The sequence below is a fragment of the Cygnus olor genome, chromosome Z (genome assembly GCF_009769625.2).
Source record: "Cygnus olor isolate bCygOlo1 chromosome Z, bCygOlo1.pri.v2, whole genome shotgun sequence".
Taxonomy (NCBI): Eukaryota; Metazoa; Chordata; class Aves; order Anseriformes; family Anatidae; genus Cygnus; species Cygnus olor.
In genome coordinates, this window is record NC_049198.1 from 37,430,715 (window position 1) to 37,456,677 (window position 25,963).

Below are 25,963 nucleotides of genomic sequence, written 5' to 3' on the forward strand. Positions count from 1 at the left end.
AGACTGCTTTGTTTACATAAGATGCTTAGGTCAGCAACAGACCAGAGACTTGAACTTTGAGACCTGATCGTCTCTTAGGGTATTCTGAGGGACTTTGAAGTTTGTTTTAAAAACCTATAGCACCAGATCTTTCTTCAGTAGTATTGACTAGACAAAAGCAATGTGACTTCTGCAGCTTTTAACAAATACGGGAAAATCTGTTTCTCATTTGGGAGACAGTTCAGTCATTGGCATTTCAGTGGTGCACTGAAAGGCCATGTCATAGTGTAGCTGTCAGAGGAACTGTAGAGGTGCTAGTCATCCTATAAATCGAGTGTCGTTTTGTCTGTCTTGCCAGGTGATTAGAGTGGATGATTGTCCCCAGAACACCCAAGTGAGCTCAGAGCCTGCAGAGATCAATATCTGGGATGAGGAAGAGAAACACAGCAAGAACTGGCTTACTGTGTCTAATTTCAGTCAGCTAAGTATGTGATACTTTGCAGACAGTGAATTCAGGACAGCTTTTAAAAAAAGAAGCAGTAAATAAAAATTCACAAACTCAAAGTGTCATCTTCCACTTTCACCTCCTGGCATAATTTTTACAGAATTAGAAACAGATTGCAGGCATGCGTGGCTTGGTTACTTGCTACTTTATGTCAGGGCAAAAAGGGACATAGATTGGATGGAAGGTCAGTTGCATTTTTCTGGGAGTGCTGCCTGTCTTGCATGGGAAATAGTAGAGTACTAATCCTCAGGAATAAGTGGGAAGTGGGGAAGATGATATCCTTCCCTCCTCTCCTGAGGTGTCTTCTGAAGTGGCATTCTGGCTTATTGCAAAAATAAACTCTCTCGTGAATTTTTCAGGGCATATACACTCACAGGCAGTGCTGTGATACTGTATCTGTTGGCAGATCTTCTGAATGCATTATTCATTACTCATTGCTGAGAAACACATCCTCCAAAGTGAAGAAATGAATTCTGCATCGTCTCTGCTGGAATTAAAAGGGAATGGCATTCTTCCTGTTCTTTTATAAATTCTCCATCTCTTTCATTCTGAAAAATCCTTGCATGGATTATTTTATCTTTGAGTTTTGCTATATGCAGCTCACTAGCTTCATCCTGCAAGCTGCTGGGAGAAGCACAAGGGAGTGCTGTGACTCAGCACAGCGTGGTCAGAGAAGGGCTGCACTCCTCTGAATTCTGCTGACAGAGAATGGAAACAGTTTTAACCCTGTGAAATCCTACTCTTGCTTTTATAGCCCATTACACATTTGCTAGGGCATTATGGCATATAGGTGGTTATTTTATAGCACTAAATAGGTGTGTGTAGCAGTAGAGCTGTTCATATACACTCTGGAAATAGCTGATACCTGCTCTTTTGGCTAGGTTTGGAATGTCTCAGTTACATGCACCAGAAAATGAAAAATCAAGACATCCGTAGGCATACCATACCATTCTGTGATTACCTGAGGCATTCTCAAGAGGTAAGACCTAAGATTACACATCCTAGTCCATAGATTTGTCTGTTTTGAGACTAGGATAGCTCTGCTGACCTCTGTGGACTTGTAACTATAGGTTATTTGTCGTGAAATACCTCTTGAGACACGAGAAACTTTCCTGTATGCTGCCACTGTGCTTGTGTGTGAGTAAATGAATAATTTAAGAGCTGCTAACACTCTATGAAGATTATTGAAGTAGGATATTAAATTATTGAGTCACGGAGTGGCTTTGAGTATGAAGAAAGTGGCCAGAAACAAAGTATGTGTTGATGTTTCACTCTGCAGTAAGTGAGCACCCATCTTCGTCTTGAACTTGTGGGCAGAACTGGTCTGCACAGTGAAAAGATTTTTGGAAAGTTGGCTGCATAGTTCTTAATCAGTCACACAGAGATAGTTATTTCTTGCAAAGTGTTAAACACTGATAATAATTTCAAAGCTTGGATTTCTTAACCTCTGATTTATAAACACCTTGCCTTATGATTCATCAGAATTAATTTGCAACTTAATAACATAAAGGCCCTCTGCCTATGTAAATCAACATATGCCCCTTGAATTTGATGGAGCTAGACCAATTTATATGTCCTGAAGACTGTGGGCAGGAAGCTGCTGTGTAGAAAATTCTGTCTGTTTTTAAATGGTGTGGCTAATAGAAGGAAATACATCTTTCACTATGTTGTGTAGGAGTTTCTCAGAGGCATGTCAGAAAATTAACAAGGAATAAATTGAGAAAAGGAACTGTTAAATAATCCTTTCCTCTTCCATTTCAACAGCACCCACTCTTGCTTGTTTTACTTATAGCACTTGATTTTTGAAACAATAATGTCTAACAGCCTAGCTTATTTTTCACTGTAGTAATGTGAGTTGCTTTTTTAAAAAGGGAATGAAAACAAAACAGATAGTTTCAGATCTGATATTCTGAGTGGCATAGAATTTCAATCCCAAATACTTGTGAAGACTGCTCAAATCCTAATTAAAAAAATGATTTTTTTTTTTTTTTTGTGTGTGTGTGTGAAAGAGGTCAGAGATAAAAATAGAAATAACTTTGCTAATTATGTATTCTGTAAAACCTGGGTTTGGAGATTACATCAATAAATCTTTAAAATGTGAAACACAGAGTCAGACAAGCAAAATAAAGGTACAGTCAGGAGAACTGCATGAAAAGACGAAGTAATCTGATGCTTCTAAATTTATATTACGGTTTCTTGCTTAAAATTCAAGGGTAGGATTTTTAAAGCCTGTAGAAATATTCCACTGATTACAGTGGGATCAGAATTAGGCAGGAACTGGTCACCTCAAGAACACTAACTTCAAATTATTTAATCTTCTAAGATATAGTTTCCAATGCACACTGAATGTTTGTGCCTTCTCTTAAGTACTGTCTGGATTATAAGGTTATGTCTGGTTATGACATCTCAACAGTACATACATTGTTGAGATTTTATGATATTGCTGCATATAACTGCTCATTGTGGATTAACATATATTTTAAGTTAACGAATTATAATATTTCTCAGATTTACCCAGGAGGGTAAATGGGTATCAGGGAGCAAAGCAAGGATGTGTCTGAGATTTCTGTTTTGTTAAAGATATTTTTCATCTGCAAGGCAATCTACATGGTGAAAACATGAGTGAATTCTGAAATAAAAAAATTGAGAATTAAGTCTCAGAAAATATTCAAAGCTGAATTTTAGTTAGTTTATCTTTAGTCTTTGTCTTCTTCAAACTTTTGATTTGAGCTCTGCTTCCTTTGAGGATTGAAATCTGACTTTTCAGAAGAATAATCCCATCTCTGACTAGCACTTTGGGAGGATCTTGCAAATGGCAGACTGACCCAATTTTTTGTAATAGGGCTGGAAGATCATTTGACTACTTCTCTAACTACAAGACCTGGAAAATATTTGATCTAAATATCCCTGGAGAACTGCTTAATGTGTTGCCTTCTTCTATTATAGAGGTTTAGGGTGCATTTTATTTCCAACAGCTGTAAAGCTTATTGCTAAATTGGAATTTACTAATACAAAGAGGGTTCCCATAATATTTTCAGCATTAGAAGACCTTTAACATGCTTTGTAACTACACTGAGATACAGCTCTGAACATAACTATTTTATTCAGTTATATACAGACAACATGAAAAACTGCAGTATGAGCAAATTGTTATTGCATTTTACTGTAGGTATGGCAATGCTGTGATTCTCCTGTCAGTGGGATTATTCATGTTAACAATAAGAGTATCAATAAATGTTCTCAAGATTTTACATTTTTTAATTGTTTGGTGAGTATGTGACAGCGATATACAGATTTATACCAGTAAAAGTATCTCTCTTCTCTATAGGATTTGAGTAATAGCATGTCTGGAAGCACACAGAGAAATAATCTGAGAAACTCCTCGTACGTATCATTAGCATATTAAGATATTAATCACGTGTTTTTAGAAAGAGACTTCTGTACTTTCTGCTGTACTTTCTGCAACTTTCCACTTCAGTTCTGTAATATACTTAGAATGGGAAATTGAGGTCAAATGAGGAGTTAAGACAATTTAGTCTGTTTTGGTTTCTTTAAATGAAGGCATATTGATGGAAGTAAAGTAGATCCGTTCAAAAGAAATGTATAATTTTAGGTGGAATGGATACTCCTTTTTATTCTAACAATATCAAATTTTCTAATTCAATCACTAAGATTACCATGGTGTCTTTAACTATAGAATCTAGTAAGCATGAGTTGCGTATGATTTTGCTGTGCAAATTGCATATTTCCATTATTAGTAATTAAAATCCTAGCAGCTCATGAAACATTCTCTCATTCTGTGATTAATTTCTTTTGTACTGAGTTTACATATTTACAAAATATTTACTTAGTTTTTATAATCAGTTTTCAACAGTTATTAAGCTTTGATTATATGTATTGAAATTATACTGTTTTCAAATGTGTTTTCAATGTTGCTTTTTTATTTTTATTTTTTACACCTTGATTGATCATTAGCTTAATATTGGGGGTAATTTATTTCATCCAGTACTGTCTCTCTGTTCCTTCTTTCTTATTTTCATCAATTTCTTGTATGTTTCCCTTACTGAGTAATGCTGTTGATGTAGTAAATACAATGTACTAGAAAACTGTCACATCCCATGTGATTTCACCATGGGGGGAGGGAGAAAGATACTGTGTTTTTTACCCATCCTGTTTTTTTTTTTTTTTTTTATAAATCCAGTAGCCAAACTACATACTTACTAGCAGGATTTACAGGCTTTTGAGTAGCTTGATTCTGTAAGTCTGAGTCTGTTAAGTGAGTCTGTTGACTTCAGTGGTGTGTTAGGTGAATCACATCCACTGTCTTCTCAAACAAAGGTACCTTAGATGTTAACGTTAATGTTTGCAGCCTTGTTAATCCAAAAGACCAACTGTTTAAAAACTCATCTTTTATGCAAGCAATGGCATGTGTAGCTCTGAATACATCTCAGCATTGATTCACATGGTTTGAAAAATGAACAATTGTGTACGTGATTGAAGATCTTTAGCTGATATTGTTACTGCATTATAAATGACACGAACAGCAGTGCAGAACTGCAAAAGGGGTTCAACATACAGCAGAGAAAGGAACATGCAGAAAAATGTGGCTGTTCTTCAGTAACTGAAATTTATTTGCTAATTGTTGCAATGAACAAAATTACACTGCGGGTTATTTTGTTTTATGATTGCTTATCAAAATTTAGTTTTGCCTTCATATAGATCATACCTCTTTGATATATGATATACTATATATAGTTTAATTACAGGAATTTTGGAGTAAAATATCAAATGTTTGTTTTTAAATAGGTTGAGAGCTTCAGAAGGACCTGACAGTAAGTTTTTGGTTGCTTGCCACACTTTTTAATTCCTCTCTGCAAATTCCACTTTGACAATTCAGAAGTATATAATCCAAAAGAAAATTAATTTACTATAGTTGGATAGTTAAAAGAAATGTTATATTTGTTTCATACATTGGTTATAAAATCTTATTTTGAAATGTAAGATTTTTATTTATTTATTTATTTATTTTTTTGTGAGGACATGTTTTCCTCATGGTAGCTGTAAAATCTTGAAAGAAAAAAATCTATTTTTACTCAAGTCTGTCCTGCAATGATGTCCTTTTCAGGAGAAATAAACTTTAAAAAAAATTAATCACTGGCAGTGTGAGAGAAGCCTGAGTTAAAGCTGTGTCTGAGGATAGATTATGGTATACAATTTCTAATGTATGCTTGATTTTTTGAATTCCAGTTTGGTGTAGTTCCTCTACAACAAGTTGGTGAAGCAGGTGAAGCACTGAACTTATTATGAAATAGCCAATAAAGAAATTCAAGTTCATAATGAGGAGTGACTCTGTTCCAAAGCAGCTAGTTCACTTGTATTTATTGCCTATTAGTCTGTCTTTGGACAGATTTAGCTATAACAGGTTGAGCAGTGGAACGTTTATCTCTTGTTTGAAGCTAGCTGTGATGCAGAAGCACATCACTCTTAGGCTTGTCTCCCCTGTATGTGTGGTCTCTCTGGGTCAGGCTGTGCACAAACTGTGGCACTGCTGCAGGTGTGGGATGTCGTTGGGCTGTTCTCCAGAGTGCACCCTTGCTTTGATTAAAACCTCATTTTCCCAGCCTCAAAAGGAATAAGTTGGCCCCCAGTCTACTTCTCATGCTTCTCATTTGACAAGGCAGAAAATGTGATAAAACTACTTGGGTCCTTCAGGAAAGAGAGCAAAAGGGACCTCTAATCACCAAGAGCACTGGTTGGAAATGCTGATCATTCCCCCAGCATCTGTTTGTGTTTTTCATTTAAGATCTCTTCCACTGGGGAAGGAAACCTAGCAAATAAAGTAGACCAACAAGAAGAGTGTAATTTTCAAATGGTTTGGTGAAGATTCAGTTCCAATTATCTCATTTTTCAGAATTAAAAATATTATAGCATACTTTTTTTTTCCCAACCTGGCATTTCAAAGGATTTCTTTCCAATATAATAAAGTGATTTAATGTGATCAGTGGAAACATGCTTATTAATCTTGGTTTTATTAAAAAGAATTTTTATAAAACAAAGATTTTTGGACCAAATCTGACCTGGCTGTGCCTGCTATGTACGTAACCACAGAAATTGTTTGTCTGTTTATAATTTAACAGCATTTTAGATGTCATGGGTTAATGAATCAGTATTATTGTAACTTTGTTGTAATAGTACAGTTAATGGAATGCTTAATGACTGAGGATGGACTTGGTAAAATCATGCCTTTGGGAGACTGCGAAGCATGATGGACAGTAAAATGCTTTTAATATCCCAGAGGTGTAATTGGCTCAGAGAAGCTACATGTCTTTGAGGTTAATATTGCTGGTTTCCCACCATTTCCCTGAATAAATAAGTCGTCTGGCTGTATTGCACTGACTGAAATCTGCTGATATACTGTACATTATAACACAGTTAAAGCCTATTAGTAATTCTCCTCTTCAGAATGCTCAGACAGTAATTCTGATTAATTTGTTTCATGGCAAACCCTGGGATGGAAGGGATTCAAAAACCATGCATTTATCTCTGCTATAATAATTAACATAATGATCCTTTAAACATTATTTCAGATATCTTTGCCTGCTTGAAAACATCTCAAGATCTGCACCATCATTACTCAGGTAAGCAGGAGGCACCAGTATGATAGCTGAGTAGTTTAACAAATTTAAAAGAACATTAGTTCTTCCCTTGTCATTCTCTGTGATTTTCACTTTGAAGAGTTGCACAACTGCCCACTGCTAAGAAGGTGGTGTATTAATTCAGGCCTAATACTGCAGTGAGGAAATTATGAATTATTTTCTTGCTAATTGCTCCATTCCAGGTATTTGTGGCAAATACAGAGCAGAATATAGATAATTGCTTTCAAAATATCAGAGAAAACAATGAACAGAGCTCTGATTCCCAGGGGGGCCAGTAGAGGCACTCATTTGTTTATAGCTGTCATTTCCCCTCACACCTCCCACATCCTCCTTTGTACTTTCTGGAGTTGGTTTCTTCAGTTAATTGGTCCTGTACTACTTAATCTGTGTTTATATACCTATGAACTCATGGAAATTTGGCAGGGAATAAATCATTTGGATGCTAATTGGCCACAATCCTGTCTTTTCCTGAACTGAAAATGCAGAGATTTTCCCACAAACTTGGGTTTCATTTTTTTTTTTTTTTTTCCCAGAGGAGAGCTGTGCACAGCATACCAGTAGATGTCTCTATTGCCTGCATGGCTTCGTCTCCTTTCAAAGGAAGCATAGGGTAAACCAGAAGCATTAGCAGCCTCATGAAGTTCAAAAAGCTATGTCGTTTTCAATGGGAATAACACCACTTGGTTTGTAATCAGTGTACAGAAGTAATTTCTCTGACATGGTGGCATTGTTGCAATGATTAATTTGTTTCTTGTCAGGCATGCTGATTGAGACTGGGACGACTTTTTAGTGCAGGCGACAATCTAATTTACATTAAAAGCTGACAAAGATCTCTAGATGTTTCCAGTATAGGTGTATAGGTGTTCTTATATCAGAAAGATCAGAATAGAATGTAGTCAACAGAACCCACACTTTAATACTAAAAATCTGTGCCATATACTGCTTATGCTTTATCTTTGCTATCATGTTTTGCAGACAACTACAGTTCTGCCTCTCTGCACACCCAAAAGAGCTCGAGTTTTGCCTCAAATTTAGCAGCTGGTGCAAGTTGCTTTCTCATTTCACATTGCTTCCCAAGGCTCTGCAGTGAGCACTGAAAGGGTCTGACAGACAGCACAGGTCTGGAAGCTCCCCTGTTAACATCCTTTTCCCTGCTATGCAGTAATTTAGTGACTGTGTCACTTTGGTGATGCATCAAGGCAGGACCTTGATTTTCAGTCTATGCTTCAAAAACTGTTCAGGTATATTAATCAATGCCTATCAGATTTGGAATATGTAAGCAGAGTCTGAGACAGAGGTCTCTCAGTTGAGCACCCTAATTCAAGGGTTGGCATGTCAGGGGTCCCCTTTGCTCTCTCCTTCTGGGCTAATTAATCTCTAATTTCTGCTTGGAGATTTGTATCAAAAAGGGCGAGCTCTGGAAGCTTGTATATAAGCTCTGGAAGTCAGCCAGACTTACAAACTTTTTGGTTGCTGTTCAAAGAAACACAGCTAAGGTAGTGTATGGGTTTCCTCCTTGTTCTAGTCTTTATCTCTTTGAGGTTTACTCCTCACCTCTCTCCCACTTCCCAATAACTGAGTCATTGTGAAGGCAGATCCATAAATATTTAGTTGGCACTCTGAGTTTTGAAGGTGTTTGACTGAGAAATAAGCTCCCTGTTAAGAAGGTATAATAATGTTAATTAGGTTGGTTGGCGTGGAGCCCAGATGAAGAAGCTATGCTCTGCATAGGGCAAGCCTGGATTTCCCTGCAAAGTCTTGCTAAAACCCGAGACACTTCAGAGCCTGACAGAGACAGACAGTGAGGGCAGCTGAGGCCAGTGCATCTCAGTGGCACAGTTCAAATATCACTGCACTGGAGCCAGCAGGAAGAGAAAGCAGAAGCAGCCCTTGGTGAAAGGAGGATGAAGACCAGAAGCAGTCCTTCTAGCTAGGGTGCAAAGTGCTTGTTCCACAGCCTGTTTTCTTGGAAGACAGGAACTAATGGACAGGGAAAAGAGTGGTAGCTGATGCTTGTGAGATACCATGGGCATGCAAAGGAGAGTTGCTGGCTAGGTAGAACTTCTCAAATAACAATCAGAAGATCTGGCAGAGAACCACACTGTAGCTTGCTTGGCTTTGTACACTACAGTAGAGCACTGTCAGATATTTTTGAAAGTCAGTCGGCTTGTTTATTCAGTATGGCAATGAAACCTGTCTTGTTTGCAGCTGTTGAAAGAAACAACTTAATGAGACTTGCTCAGACCATTCCATTTACACCAGTCCAGCTCTTTGGTGAGTACTGACCTCCTGCTTATGTTTTTTTTTTCTTGGTTGGTTGGTTTTTTTTTTTTCTTTGTAAATAATCCATGCATTATTTTTTAAAGATTGCGTTTGAGACATTTCCTTGAATTAATTTCAGTAATTCTTCTTTTCTAAAGAAATGAACCAGGATAGAATTATATTCATGCAGTATTTTAGGAGATTCTCATGGTTATCTGGTCCAGCTCCCTGAGAGGCCAATTCATATCAGGTTGCTGAGGATCTGTCCAGTTGTGTTTTGAATATATCTATAAACAGAGTTTCCACAGCCTCTCTGGACAACCTGTTTCAGTGTTTGACTGCTTCACTGTAAACTCTTTTTCTTAATGTTCATTGGAGTTTCCCTTGCTGCAGCTTGTATCTGTTAGCATTCATGTGATTACTGTGAACCTCATAAAGGAGTCTAACTCCATCTTCTCTGTAACCTCTCATTAGGTAGTTGAAGACAGCAATAAGATTCCCCTAAGATTTATACATGCATTCTCTCTCTCTCAGAGAGAATGGTTCTTTGTCAGGAACAAAACCATGTATTTGTTGAAAGGGCAGACGACTTGTAGTGTTCCAAGTAAAAAAGAACTGTGGTATAACAGAAGAGTGGTAGAGAGTAATATGTAAGATCATTTGGAAGAGTTTTGAAATTAGTGTGCTGTATTGGTTTACAGCAGCAGAAGCTCTGTCTCTAGACATTTGAGATCTAGGTGTGTTTTCTTCAATGGGTAGAATATTTTGTCTCACAGCAACTAATTGCTGATACTTGCTGCATCGTAGGATTTCTTGGGACCAGATTGCTGCAGATAATTAATATAGCTATGAGCATATTGAACATTCTAATCTTTCAAGCTCCCAGGAGATACCTTTCTAGGTATTAAATTGTCAAAAGATAATAAAATGAAGAATTAATATAAGATTAAGAAATGTGCCCAGTTATAGTACCTTTATTCAAGTGTCTTTCTTTTATGTAAAACATTGACTTTTCCATTGCTTTATTTTAAATTAAAATGTTTGCAAAGTGTATCATTCATACCAATTCTGTGGTAACTGGTGAAGGTAGGCTCAGGGGCAGGAATGAAATACATTAATTTATCTCTGAATTCAGCTTGCCCTCCCTTATGCTATTGTTTGCTATTTGCAGATGCAGTTACCTCATCCCACTTGCTAATAAAGACCTGTTTCTACTGAATTCACATTGCAAGTAATGTGAGTTGCAAGAAGAAAAGCCAAGCTTAAAAAAAAAATCTGCTAGTTTACAACTGACAGAAATGTCTCTTGCTTGCACTGCTAGAGAGGAATGCTATTACAGCTATATAGGGTAACAGCATGACTGAGTTAAAATTCACCAGATTTATTCTGCTTTCAGTAAAATGTTATTAGCAGGAGCAAAACTGAAATCTTTTCAGTACAAATAACATTGGAATCTATAGGAAAAAAGATAAATCTTAATTTACAATGCCAAAGATGTAAATGTCTTGTTAATTTGCTTTTGCTTGTTTTTCTAGGATTCCTTTCTCCAAGGAAAGATCATGCCCTTTTCAATCTAATTTTCCTGGCTTATCATGGCCAATTCATTACTTCTGAACAACTTGTCTGTCTGCCTCAAAAAGCGGCTATCTCTAGCCCTTTAATTTTGCAGTCAATAACTATTACAAGCTGTGTGTGTCTGTTTGCCTTGTCTATTTGTTTGTTTTGTTAAGCACAGTTACAAGGAAAATACTGTGAGTGGTGCCTGGGTCTTGATTAACTTAAAACAGATCTTACTAAAAATCCCCCTTCCACACAAGTGCAGAAACAGAGGGAGCCATGCTCAGGATAGTTAAGTTAATTCACTGGAGATAAAATGATAAACCTTTTTAAATATATATTTTAAATCTATTTTTAAACCATTTTAAGTACTTTAAAATTGTGGCAAAAGAGATTGTTTTATGTAGACCAGAATGTTGCTGAGCTTTGTTTGTGTAAAAGGTCTTAAATTGCATAAGGTCTTAAATTCATGTCTGTCTAGAGGCTTAATACAGCTCTTTGGGCCACTCATGTTTTCACAGAGGATCTGTGAAAATAGGTAGTATAAATTTAGGCAGGGAAAACTTTCACAGAAATGAATAGTGTGGCTTACAGGGTTATTTTAAGATACTGAATCAAAATGCAGTTCTCTCCTGTTTCTGCAATGTGTGACTTTTACTGACAAAACTTCCTTTCGTTTAAGCTGGAGAGGAAGTGACTGTCTATCGACTAGAAGAGAGTTCACCTATGAACCTTGATAAAAGCATGTCTTCCTGGTCCCAGCGTGGCATGGCTGCAATGATCCAAGTCTTGTCACGGGAGGAGATGGATGGGGGTCTACGGAGGGCCATGAAGGTCGTTTGTACTTGGTCTGAGAATGATGTGTTAAAATTGGGACAAGTGTTTATTGTGAAGTCTTTTCTGCCAGAGGTGGTTCAGACTTGGCAAAAGATCTTTCATGATGGCACAGTGTTACATCTCTGCCTGAGGGTGAGTACAGACCTGAAGGGACACTGACTAGTGTAGTTTGACATGCCTTAAATGTTATACTGCTTATATGTGAATGTCTTCAGCATGGGTGATGTGTGGTTTGATGTTACCTTCTGGAAAGGAAAATGGTCTTGAGGAAGATATATCTTTCCCATTTGTAAACAGTATACAATTGGCTGGTTTTTGTTTGTTTCTTTTTGTCAAATTCATGCTACCTTTCTTCATGATACCAAATGAAAGTGATGCTTATAACATGCTTTTCTTCAGGAGATCCAACAGCAAAGGGCTGCCCAAAAGTTAATTTATACCTTCAATCAAGTGAAGCCTCATACCATTCCCTATACTCCAAGGTAACTTCACTGTCTTGAAGGTTTCGGTGGCAAAGGTTTCTCTTCTCAGCTATGTCCTCGGTCTCATGTAGACTCTTTTTCCATAGTGAGTTGAAACAGCAACTGCTTAAGACAGTTCAGTGACAGTTTAATTAAAATACATAGGTATGTAGATATGTAAAGATAAATCAGGGTGGAAGACAACAGTAATGGTAGTGGCTTAAACAAGAGGGTGTTAGTGAAAGAAATTTTCAAGAGACTTAAAAAATTTCAGATTTGTTGACTGTTTCCTGAAATCCGTTTTCTGGTGCATGTTTTTTTTCTTTTTTTTTTCTTTTTTTTTTATATTTTTTAATAAGACACATTATGTGATGGACAGTATTTGAATGTGTGCCAAAGGGAAGGGAAGGTAAATGAGGTAGTGGGGTGGGTGAACTGTATGTTTTAGAGGGTTGATGTTAGTGAAAGCAGTAGGTCTTTAAAGTATATTTCAATCATGTGTATTCACATATTAAAATGAGAGAAATGCCCACATCTTTAGTATTACTTGAATAATATTAAAGCTTTTTATTAGTAACTGATTGAAATACACATTTTTGAGAAGCAAGCAATTACCCTGCACTCAGTCTGTTTTTAAAGCATTGCATATATCACAGTGTCTTGAGAGCCTCCATGTACAACTGTATTCGTTTGGTAAAACAGATCACAATTTGGGAGTACTTGCTTTGTAAGTACTTATTGTAACTTTTTGCATAAAATTTTACTGTTTCCTTTACATGCTATCTTATGAGCATGACGAGAAACGTCAGGCCTTCAGCTCATAAAAGACCTGAAAATTCAGCAAAGCAGAATAGCTTTCTGTACTAGAAGAGCTTTGTTACATTTTTAGGGTAGATAAGCAGGTCTGATGTAGAAAGTGCTGAGACATTATTTCTAACCTGTGTTGATGGAGACTTTTCCTTCTGGTTACCTTCTCTCCCCTTCCATTGGCTGTATCTACAATTGCTTCTTTTTAAATCTGCTCTTCTGAAATGATACAGCCCCACGTTAGTTACAGACTTCCTATTGTCTTGGTGGGTAAAGATTTGGCAGCAGGATAGTAAAGAAAGACATACCCTGTTTAATGTCACTACTGGGGAAAAAGCAAGCGGCACTGAGCTGTTATGCATTTTCTGTGGTAGCAGTTGGGTGGCCACTGAAAAAGTCTTGGCTCTGTGTAGGCCCTTCTCTGCAACAACTAACTCAGTGGTGTGTTTTCAGCATTATTCTCATCCTAAATCCAAAACACAGCACTGTGCCAGCTACCAGGAGGAAAATTATCCCAGACAAAGCCAGGACACAGATTATATTGTTTGCCCATAAACTGTACCTTCTGCTGAAATGCATTGTTTTGATAGTTACCAAACTGAGGAAGTGTTTGTGCTGTCTACCATTTGGTATTGCTTGCCGTTGAAAATGATCCAGCCGGTGAAGACATGCCCTCCTTTTTGGTATATTTGCTTTGCATCATGCTGTGTACTGACTGTGAGGATGTTCATTACCCTTATAGACAGCATTTATATCCACAGATTCCTGGAAGTTTTCCTCATCTACTGCCATTCAGCAAACCAGTGGCTGACCATTGAGAAGTACATGACTGGCGAGTTTCGGAAATACAACAACAACAACGGAGATGAGATTACTCCCAGCAGCTTGCTTGAAGAGCTGTTGCTGGCCTTCTCTCACTGGACCTATGTATATACTCGTGGGGAGCTCCTTGTCCTGGATTTGCAAGGTAACTGCTAGCGTGGGATCACCAGTCCTAAGCCCACTGAAAAACAACTTTCTTAAAAGAGAATTTAATACTGCAAAATGGGCTAAATTCTCTTTAGCCCATCTCTTTTTTACATACTGGCAAAGCTCAAGCAACCCCTGGATATCTGTTGTGAGGTCCTGATAAATGAGCATTGACAGAAACGCGATAGATTAATGTAGGTATTGTGGGAAAATAATTTGGCTTCAGGTACATTTAGGCTGAATGGGCAAGCAGCAGGGAGTTAAAGTGCACAGGAACATTCCAGCCAGCTCCAGAAAAACACTCCACAGTTAAGGTATTTTTCTTTTTATTAAAATACGTAAATAATACAGAGATTCAAGTGTACCCATGTATATATGCATACTTAATATGTGTGTATATCTGTCCAAAGAGTTTGAATGGCTATCTGCTTTTTTTTTTTTTTTTTTTTTAATTAAAAAATCTGTAAGCAGTTTACATAAGCTGCAAGCCTCAGTGCTATTCACAAACTCTGGTGGCTCCTTCAAAGAGCATGTGATCACTTTACTGTACATGTATAAATAGGAACATGGCATATTTTAAAGAGATAAAACAGTTGACAATGTTCAGAAGATGAACAGCACCCATCAAATGGTATAAACACAATTGTTTGTCATTTCTGTCAAGGGAAATGTGTATGGGTAGACAGAGACTTAACATATTTACATTTTACAGCATCCAGAAGCTGTGAATTACAAAAAGACATGCTTAGTATGCAAAATAAACCTATAATTCCATCCTTGCCTTCACTTGCCTCTAGCAGCACATGAAAAAAAATACAGAAAGAGTAAGTGTGTCTCCAACCATAGCTTACTAGAATTTGTCTTTAAGTTTGCTTGGGTTTATTATACAACTCTTGACAGTTCCAGACCAACTGCATTGGCTCAAATGTGAAGAATTTAAACATCTATGTAAATCTCATCAAGACTGGAGCTTCGGTTTCCATCTCAAGTGGGGAAATGGACTGAAATCTGCTCTAGTTTTGGTCCCATGTTTATTCTGTAGTTCTCTTATCTGGTGTTTAGTAAGAGTGCAAGGGCTGCTGTCTTTGGATTTCTGATTAATTTCTATCACAAGTTTAATACTGGGGCCATACTACATATGTATACACTAAATTTTGTCTAATTTAAGTCAGCTGAAATGAATTCTATTGAAAAATATTTCAATTTGGGGGTATTTCAATTACAAAATGCTCTCCATAAGTTCTACCGGTGTTTGAAATAATTAATTATTCAAATAAAATAATTGCATATGTTTATAGAATCTCTTCTTCAGTTTAAGAGTACAACAATTTCTTCAGATGTAAGGAAAGAGTTTTTTGGTAAAATGCTATTATTTTTCATTTTTAGGAAAACTGCAACATAGGTATGAGCAGTCAGTCAGTTATTGTAATCATTTATTTAATCTACTTTGGTGGACACCCCAAAGAAGCAGAGATAATGAACCCAGATTTGCACATCACATAATCGAATAATGAGTTGTGGCTTGTGTTGTGTTTGCTACCTTGAAGGGAGTATATCTCTGGAAGTAGATCTGTTGTTATCAGTAAGATGCACCTTGGGTTAGTACTTTTATTCCAAATTAAAGTCTTACTGCAGGTTACACTTTGTTTAATTCTTTCAGTTTCAGCATAATGTTTAGTTGTTACTAGTATTTGCATAAGCCTTCTGTCTACGTATGAATAAACCACAAAACAGATAAGTCAGGACTGTAATAAGAACTCTGTATGTTTGCCAATATTTAACAGGTTTTTAGAGTCACAGCATTTTTTTTAGCTCATGACTGTTTTACCTGTGACAATTCATGATCTAAAATGAAAATGGGTAATTACATTATTCTTAAGTCCCAGGTTATGAAATCACAACTATCTTCCCTTGTAACACACTCTGTTGATTTTCTTGTAGGTGTTGGGGAAAACCTTACAGATCCATCTGTGATTAAACCTGAAGACAAAAGGTACATTTCTTCCTAATGAAATTATCATTCACTTCAAACATTCTGCTGATAGTCTGTATATTTAGGTCATTTTTTTTGTATTCTGTGTGAGAGGTTTAATTATTTATTGTATGGTGTTTGAGTTACATGGAATTGCGATGGCAATGGGAAGGCTGCAACCGCTACTGTGTTTTAGAGGGCTGTGGACTTCAGGGGCTGTATGTGTACCAGCTCCATATGTACTGAGCAGTATGTGAAAGGGGGGGAGAATCTATGTTGCTGTCCTCAGAACACAGCAGTTTTCCAGGACTGCACAAAGAGAACAGGAATAGGAGCTTAAGAACTGGATAAGTTTCATAGCAAAATTGTACTGAAGGGGTTTATCAGTAATTTAAATATTGTGGTCTGTTTTCCTCTGTCTAGTGAGGCACTGTATGAGTGTATAGGGCCATACGGCTCAAGGAGATGGCCTTTGGATCTCTGATCTTTCCAACAGATCCTAGTAGTGCATTTAAGCATAGTGCATGTTACAGACCAAGAGCTATGATGCAGAGATCTTAAATCTTGTGCAGAATGTTACAAAACCCAGAGGTGCTACAAAAAAGCAGTCTGCCTTCATGAATCAAGTTGCAGAAGCTGAGCTGATATCATACAATCGTAGAATCATCAAATATCCTGAGTTGGAAGGGACAAACAAGGATCATTGAGTCCAACTCCTGGGTCCCCAAAGGACCACCCAAAAAATCAGACCATGTGTCTGAGAGAGATATCCAAATGCTTCTTGAACTCAGTGCTGTGACCGCTTCCCTGGGGAGCCTGCTCCAGTGTCTGACCACCCTCTTGGTGAAGAACCTTTTCCTGATGCTCAGCCTGAACCACCTCTGTCACAGTTCCATGCTGTTCTCTCAGGTCCTATCGCTGGTCACCAGAGAGAAGAGATCAGCGCCTGACCCTCCATTCCCCCTCATGAGGAAGCTGCAGACTGCAATGAGGTCTCCCCTCAGCCTTCTCTTCTCCAGGCTGAACAAACCAAGTGAATTCAGGCACTTTTCCTACATCTTCTCCTCCAGACCCTTTACTATCTTTGTTGCCCTCCTTTGGACTCTCTCTAACAGTTTTATATTTCTTATTCTGTGGCGCCCAAAACTGCACACAGTAATATCTATTGCACACAGTAATATCTAGGGAGATATCTACTGCTCACAGTAATATCTAGGCAGACTTCATAGTGTCCTATGTAATAAGTAAAATATTCCCACCAATCCTCGCTGTGGACAACATGACAAACACAACTGTCTTCTGGGTACATGACCCTGTCTGTCATGCTGTGCAATGGCTACTCTCCCATCCTATGACCTTGCTCCTTGGTCATAGGTGCTGTGGTAGAGCAGAGGAGAGGTAGTAGTGTCAGTGGGTGCTACCCTGCACAGTCCTCTTTTCTGGAAAGTCTTCCTAGACCCTAACATCTCTCCAGACTGTCTTGTGTTCAGCTTTGACTCCTGGCTGACATTCGGCTCATGTCATCTGACTGAAGGGGTTTCTCATGTTTGGAAGGAAGTTTGATTAGTTTGATTTAATACAAAGGGAAATTAACTATAGGGATATCAGACGACTAGTCTAGAACTCGGAACAAGTTAATTTTGGAAGCAGGTACTTAGTTCTATGACCATTATTAATATTCCATTAATGAAATTAGTGATAAATGACTATTAATGTATGAATGCTTAATTATGGGGGCAGGTGTATTGTCTGTATAATATTTACTTTGGAAGTAACATGAAAAAAAAGCTGACCGCCTCACAGTGACAAAGTCTTCATAGAATCATAGAATAGTTTGAGTTGGAACGGACCTTAAAGATCATCTAGTTCCAACCCCCCTGCCTTGGACACCTCCCACTAGATTGGGTTGCCCAAAGCCCCATTCAACCTGGCCTTGAACAATTCCAGGGATGGATCATCCACAGCTTCCTTGGGCAACCTGTGCCAATGTCTCACCACTTGCATAGTAAAGAATTTCTTCCTAATGTCTAATCTAAACTTGCCCTTTTTTAATTTACAACCATTAACCCTTGTCCTATCACTACACTCTCTGATAAAGAATCTCTCCCAGCCTGTGTTTGTGGTTGGGATTGCTCTGACCTAGGTGCAGAACCTTGCAATTGGCTTTGTTGAACTTTATGAAGTTCACAAGGGCTTACCTTTCAAGACTGTCAAAGTCTTTCTGGGGGGTATCCCTTCCCTCCAGCATGTCAGCTGTACCACACAGCTTGCTATCATCTGCAGACTTGCTGAGGGTGCACTCAATCCCACTCTTGATGTCACCAACAAAGATTTCTTTGCAGTGAGAGGGTCACGGGATCATGACAGAAATACAAGGATAGTTTAGGATAGAGAAACAGAGAGGTTGATTGGTTGATTATATAGTTGTTTACTACAAAAATTTGAACAAACATTTTAAAATGTTGTAACAGATGTATAAAGATACAGTTTGCTGTTATTCAAGTAGACTTTTTTATACCAATGAAAACAAGGGTGCTGAGAGAGTTGGTGGATGTGACTGCTTGGCCGCTTTCCATCATCTATCAGCAGTCATGCTCATCCGGGGAGGTCTGAGATGACTGGAGACTTGCTAATGTGATGCCCATCTATATGAAGGGTTGTAAGGAGGACTCAGGGAATTACAGGCCTGACAGCCTGACCTTGGAGCCAGGAAAGGTGATGGAACAGGTCATCTTGAATGCAATCATGGAATGTATGAGGGACAACCAGGGGATCAGGCCCAGTCAGTATGGGCTCATGAAAGGCTAGTTCTGCCTGACCAACCTCCTTCTATGACCAGGTAAACCACCTGGTAGATGAGGGAAAGGCTGTTGATGTAGTTTACCTGGACTTCAGCAAGGCCTTTTACATGGTCTCCCACAGTATTCTCTAGGAGAAGCTGGCAGCCCATGGCTTGGACAGGCACACTCTGCTGTGTTAAAAACTGGCTGGACAGCTGGGCCCAGGGAGTGGTGGTGAACGGAGTGAAATCTGGCTGGCAACCGGTCACCAGTGGTGTTCCCCAGGGGTCGGTGTTGGGGCCCATCCTGTTTAATATCTTTAATGACGATTTGGACAAGGGAATTGAGTGCACCCTCAGTAGGTTTGCAGACGACACCAAGTTGGGGGGAAGTGTCGGTCTGCTGAAAGAGGGTAAGAAGACCCTGCAGAGGGACCTGGACAGGATGAGTTGATGGGCAGAGGCCAATGGGATGAGGTTCAACATAGCTAAGTGAGGGGTCCTGCACTTTGGTCATAACAACCCCATGCAGCGCTACAGGCTTGGGGCAGAGTGGCTGGAAAGTTGTGCAAAGGAAAAGGATCTGGGGGTGTAGGCTGATGCTCACCTGAACATGAGCCGGCAGTGTGCCCAAGTGGCCAAGAAGGCCAACGCCATCCTGGCTTGTATCAGGAATAGTGTAGCCAGCAGGGCCAGGGAGGTGATTGTCCCCTTATTGTATTCTGCTCTGGTGAGGCCGCACCTCAAGTATACTGTGTTCAGCTTTGGGCCCCTCAGTACAAGAAGGACATCGAGGCCCTGGAGTGTGTCCAGAGAAGGGCTATGAAGCTGGTGAAGGGCCTGGAACACAAGTCCTGTGAGGTGCTGCTGAGGGAACTGGGGTTGTTTGACCTGGAGAAGAGGAGGCTCAGGGGAGACCTTATTGCTCTCTACAACTATCTGAAAGGAAGGTGTGGGGAGCTGGGGGTCAGCCTCTTCTCACAGATAACTAGTGATAGTACTAGAGGGAATGACCTCAAGTTGCACCAGGGGAGGTTCAGGTTGGAAATTAGAAAACATTTCTTCTCAGAAAAAGAGCAGTCAGGCATTGGAAGGGGTTTCCCAGGGAGGTGGTGGAGTCACCGTCCCTGGGGGTGTTTAAGGAAAGGTCGGACGTGGTGCTTAGGGACATGGTTTAGTGGGTGACATTGGTGGTCGGGGGCTGGTTGGGCCAGATGATCTTGAAGGTCTTTTCCAACCTTAATGATTCTATGATTCTGTGAAATGTTGAATCTCAACGAACTGATAGTTATTAGTGAAAACTGTGACCAGTCATTAGTCCACAGTACTGCATATGTCAACTTAGCTTATCCTCTTTAAAATAGGAATAATATTTACCTGCATTATGTTGAAGCATGTGCTTGTTAGTATCCACCTGGATTATTTTTGTCATTAAATTATTTTGTCACAGTTACTAAGATTTTATTTTCAGATTTTTTTTTGTTTTGTTTCTATCATCTGCAAAACAGTCAAGTCCTAGTTAAAGAGCAAGTGTTGATTAATTAATCAAAACCAGCTTGATTTTTTTATGCTCTGGGAAATCTTCAGTACAGCAAGTTGTGAAACAATATTGTTTTGATTCAGGGATGTAAAGGAATAAGGCAGTGAAACCATGGATGTATTCTGTAAGCAGCTAGCAGATACCTAATTCTAAGAAACACTTTCTAATAACAGTAATGATGTAAAAGCACTATCTTTGTTTTAATGTTCATTTACTCACAGAGGAAACATTTCTGACAGTATCAAGATCTGACTGAAGTTTTCATTTGTGTATAAGATACTTAATCAAAACCTGTGCACTGCCTCTAAAGTTCCTTTGAGCTCACATTCTGTTAGAAGCCTGAGAGAAAATAGATAGCATCTGATTGATGGGGCTGATACAAATTTTAACACTACTTATAATTACATTATTTATGTTTTGTTTCTTTAATTCCATTGATCTAGTGGCTCTTGTCATTATCTTGCAATGAGTCTTTTCTTTCATGCATGCTTCATGCTGTCTTGAAATGGACTTTTCAATGGCAAAACATGACCTCTAGCTCTGTGACAGTGTGTTGTATCTTCAGTTTATATATAGTAACGTGATAAAACCCAGCAGATTAGTTTGGAAAGTATGTCTGATACTGTGGAATCTCAGGCAGATCCTGAGCTCATGTAAGTTGGTGTAACTTCATGGATATGAACATTGGAGATCTGGCCACATAGACTGCATAGGGTGTATGAGGTGATAAAATGGTGCAGGTTTAATGTTCACAAAAAGATTTCCTTTAAAACAGACGTAGTCAAGTCACAGCAGCAGGGTCGTGACATAGTGCAGTCCCTGCAGACTCCTGTAACACTGAAACGTTGTGAAGAATTTCCTCCTAAGTAGTACTCTGGATGCTCTTTTCAGGGTGTACTACATTGCTAAGCTCATAACGAAGTCTATACTGGTAAAGCTTTCACAGACACTGGATGCAGAATGTCTGTAGAACAGATTCAGAGATGAGGAAAATAGCTGGCTGAGTTTCAAATTGTAAAGAACTGATGCATTATGCCTACTGAGAAGCGAGGAAAAGGGCACTGGTGGTGAAAAATCTCATGACAAACAAATGAAATGGAGGAGTCAGAGGTGCTCAATCTTTTATTCTCTCTTTTGAAAACTCTAAAGCAGATAGTGATGGGCTGGAGGTTGTAGTATGAGTGGAGACCATGTTCTCTGAAGTTACTCATTGGCATGCACTTTGAAGAACAAATCTATTGAATCTTTACCAAGCTGTGCAATTTCAGACAAATAATTTACAGTTGAATTGCTGTCAATAGATAAAGTATCTGCCTGGACTTGACCTCTTGTACAGACACCTGTACACTTGTACAGTTGAAACAGGTAGATAGGAAGTTAAGTCTGCAAAAACATATGGATTAAATGGAATAGATATCTCCCTGGAAAGGTGCTGCTTGACGTGAAGCCCCCAGTACCTTCCATCAGTAAAGGTCTATAGATGTCTTATTGTTTGATCTGAGCATTTGTAGCTCTGTCTACAAATTGACCATGACTAGCACTGTTTGTAACAACAGTCTCTATGTTACCTGACTGTCAGACAGGACTGATCTGGTATGAATTGGTAAGTGTTTATGGAGCATAACTATGAAGTAAGATTCTCCACAAAAGCAGGAAGAGTTTTTTGTTTGTTTTTAAGGCCATGGCTCATATTTATGCACCTGTTTGAGACAGAGGAAAACTGGACTCAGTATTTTTTTCTCCTTGGAGACTGTCCTGGTTTCAGTTAGGACAGAGTTAATTTTCCTCCTAGTAGCTGGTAGGGTGCTATGTTTTGGATTAGGATGAGAAGAGCGCTGATAACATGCTGATGTTTTAGTTGTTGCAGAGCAGTGCTTACACCAAGCCAAGGACTTTTCAGCTTCTCGCTCTGTCCTGCCAGCGAGCAGGCTAGGGGTGCAGAAGGAGCTGGGAGGGGACAGACCCAGGACAGCTGACCCAAACTGGCCAAAGGGGTATTCCATACCATCTGACGTCATGCTAAACAATATATAGGGGTGGCTAGCCGGGGTGGGGGGGCCGGCTGCTTGGGAATAGGCTGGGCATCGGTCAACGGGTGGTGAGCAATTGCATTGTGCATCACTTGTTTCGTACACATTATTACTAGTAATACTATTATTATTATTATTATTATTATTATTATTATTTTCCTGTCTTAATAAACTGTCTTTATCTCAACTCACAGGCTTCACTTTCCCATTTCTCTCCCCCATCCCAGAGAGGGAGGGGGGAGGGTGAGCGAACGGCTGTGTGGTGTTTAGCTGCCGGCCGGGTTAAACCACAACAGTGACAAAATCAAACCATGAATAACCAGGAACCATGGAATGGCTTTGGTTGGAAGAGACTTTAAAGATCACCTGCTTCCAAACCCCCTGCCATGGGCAGGGACACATTCCACTAGGCCAGGTTGCCCAAAGCCCCATCCATTCTGTCCTTGAACATTTCCAGGGATGGGGCATCCACAACTTCTCTGGGCAGCCTGTTTCAGTGCCTCACTACCCTCAGACTGAAGAATTTCCTCCTAACCTCTAATCTAAATCTCCCCTCTTTCTGTTTAAAACCATACCCCTCGTCCTGTCTGCCCAAACAAAATGTTGCTCTCCATCTTTTTTATAACCCCCCTTTAAGTATTGAAAAACTGCAATAAGGTCAACTCTGAGTGAAGGAGAGTGACCTTCTTTATAAAACATTTGTACAGTTAGAAAGGACCTGAAGAGTTCAGCTGGTTCTTTTGCACCAGGTCATTCCTGTGTCAGGCCTTACAGGTCTTGTACAGCCAACTTGCCAGTACGTCTCTTTTCAATTATTTACCACCCTTACTGTTTAAAAGTTTTTTCCTGCTCCCCTGCTTGAAACACTTCTTTCTGATCCTGTCTACTATTGACATAGACAAAAAAAAAAATAAAAATCAACAGGTTCGAAGGTAGGCACTATCTTCTTCAATTCCTTTCTTTTGTTTTTAGGCTATCCCCATCTATAAGCAGACTTATAGACTGCTGGCCATTCTTGTTATTTTCCTAATTTACTAATATATTTTTTGAAACGGTTTTCCAAATTGAAATGCAGTATTACTCTTGTATCATTAACAGTGCTGGGTAGAGAGGGAAGATTATTCTTTCCTTTAAATGGTATCCCTGTTTATATATCCCATAACAGCATGAGAAAATTATCAGTTTGTATTGTATCGACTACACTTAGCATGGAAAAAGTTAGATCAGGAGAAATATCATTCTGGTTCTGTAGCCTTGGAATTAGTGAAGTCTTCTCAATTTTCTATACCTGCCCAAGCAAATACTTGAGCATATTCAATTTACGCTAACATTTTGCCAGATTATACCAAAAAACAGAAATGGCTATGTAGCATCATGTCATCTAAAATATATAGATGGCACTTAAAAAATATTCCAATTCTTACATGTTTTGTTGTACTAATTTGCAGTAAAAGCTGGATAGATTACTCCTCCAAATGATCCAGAAACAGATAATCTTCACTGCCTGCCAGAAATTAGACAGATACTAGTAGTTTCGGTTATTCATTGCTCTTCTCCTGTATGAAAGAGGAAAGTGTCATATTTGATAAATTCTTTCCTTAGAGAGAGTACATTTTCTTAGTGTGGATTACAGATAGATTTGAGAGAGTTAAAATCTTTTTCTGTAGCTTCTCAGAGCTGTAATTGATTTCAGATTTTAAAATGTGTTGTTTCCGCTCTGCATATCATTAAAATAAAATACTAGCATTCATAAAGTTTCTTTGGAAGTGTTTCTTGTGTGCTGTGTTCCGTGATGTCTGGAATGTCAATCAAATTCTTGAGAATAATAGTGAAGCAATATTAAAATTAATGAACACTGATCTTTTGGACCACATTAAGGATCTGTTATGATTATGTGGTACTTCTCATACATGTGTATGTAATAGCTTGCTTCTATTTGTAGTTCTGTCAGCTTCATTCAGAATATGCAATACACTTCCACAAATGGATCCCTTCGTAATGTTGCTGAATTGGCCAGAGTGCAGACACATGGAAATGAGCATAGAAAGAAGCCAATAAATTTTAAAGCCTTGCCTGACAGCAGTATACTATGTTCTTTTTCTGTGTTGCATATTGGTGTGACTCCTGCTCCACTTGCTTTTGGTTTTCTGTCCTTAAATAAGGTAAAAGTAAGTCTTTGCTAACTCTGGTTTGGTCCCAGATGCCCACTAGTAAAACACGGGCCAAACCATTTGCTTGATGAGACTGAATGGTGGCTGCAACAGAGTCATTCAGGCTCTGGCATACACTGTCTTCACATCATTGTGCTCAAATTTCCATTGAGCATTTTAGTAGTAACTGCTGGGTGTGTCCTGTCTCCCTTTAGAGAAGGCCACAGCAACACTGCATCTCTGAGATGCTGCAGAAAGGAAGAGTAGATATGGGGTATATATAGGTTAATCCCTTACCAGAACTGGTGGTTTTCTTGTCTCAGAGCTAAGAAACTGGAGGTGCACACTAGTTTTTATTGTCTTTATACAAAGGGCTAATTTATCTCTGATTCAATAAATGGAAATTATCATCCTCTCTCTCCCCTACAATTGCATTATTTTGAGTTTGTTGATTATTTGATATTATTACTTTTAGATCTGGAAAGATGGTATTTGGACCAGCAAACCTAGGAGAAGATGCAATAAGAAACTTCGTCACAAAGCATCGTTGTAACTCCTGCTGCAGGAGGCTGAAACTTCCTGGTATTCAAAATGAAGATTATTTTTTAACCCATATCTAACTTTCTAAGTGTAAGGTAGTAAAGGCCTAGGTGTGCTATAACAAGAACAGAAATTCTACAGAGCTGAGATTATAGCTGGCACACTTACACAAAGGCAAATAAGAGAATATTGATCTTTTACATCGTTCTTTTGCCCAGCAACCATGTTAGTATTCAAAGCTTCTACCCATTGAATTATTTCCTTTGCTGTGCAAAACTGATAGCATTTTGGGTGATAACATCACCCATTTTTCCAGGGTGATCACTACAGATAGCATCAGCAATAATTTGTAGAATGAGAACAAATAATGATCTAAAAATTATCAATGCATTAGCCAGGGAAAAACTGGAGCTTTTCTGGCCCTTGGATAGGGCCTGTACACTGCATCTCTTACCTCCTGCTTAGCTGGATCACTGATTATTCACATTAGGTTTTATAGAATGGGCTTCTGTTTATTGTGGTGGTGATTTAAAAGGCTCAAAGCCAAAATACATTGCTATTTTGGATGAATTTCCACCCACATTTTTTTTTTTTCAGAGGAAGGCTCCTTTTCAGTGCCTGCATGGTGGAAGAAATTGTTTGATTCGGAAACAGGAACTGCAGTGTTATTGTTTTGGATTATTTGTGTTTGTGGCAGCTAGAGATAACAAAGGAGAAAATCAGCTGAATAGACACAGTGTGGGAAGGTTCATTCATATCAGCTCCCACCATTTTTGGCCCCTGCAGGGCTCTCTTTCCACTGACTCTGATTTACCCTGCTGCAGATTTTCCTTCTCCTGAAAACTGCTAACAGACTGCTGGCCACCAGTTGCAGGGTTGGACACTGCCCAGGGTTTATGTGCTTTTTAAATATTTACTT

The 25,963-nt window shown here is 38.8% G+C and overlaps 1 protein-coding gene across 1 annotated transcript in view; it reads left to right on the top strand.

Annotated features, from left to right (window-relative positions):
• Positions 1 to 25,963, top strand: part of TRPM6 (transient receptor potential cation channel subfamily M member 6) — an 86,796-nt gene that overhangs the window by 58,678 nt on the left and 2,155 nt on the right. Inside the window, exons 27-37 of the mRNA XM_040541169.1 lie at positions 338 to 464; positions 1,366 to 1,463; positions 3,813 to 3,868; positions 5,291 to 5,316; positions 7,072 to 7,122; positions 9,349 to 9,414; positions 11,642 to 11,928; positions 12,196 to 12,278; positions 13,826 to 14,031; positions 15,975 to 16,026; positions 24,980 to 25,086. Of these exons, the coding sequence (XP_040397103.1) occupies positions 338 to 464; positions 1,366 to 1,463; positions 3,813 to 3,868; positions 5,291 to 5,316; positions 7,072 to 7,122; positions 9,349 to 9,414; positions 11,642 to 11,928; positions 12,196 to 12,278; positions 13,826 to 14,031; positions 15,975 to 16,026; positions 24,980 to 25,086 (1,159 nt within the window). The remainder of the gene's footprint in view (positions 1 to 337; positions 465 to 1,365; positions 1,464 to 3,812; positions 3,869 to 5,290; positions 5,317 to 7,071; positions 7,123 to 9,348; positions 9,415 to 11,641; positions 11,929 to 12,195; positions 12,279 to 13,825; positions 14,032 to 15,974; positions 16,027 to 24,979; positions 25,087 to 25,963) is intronic.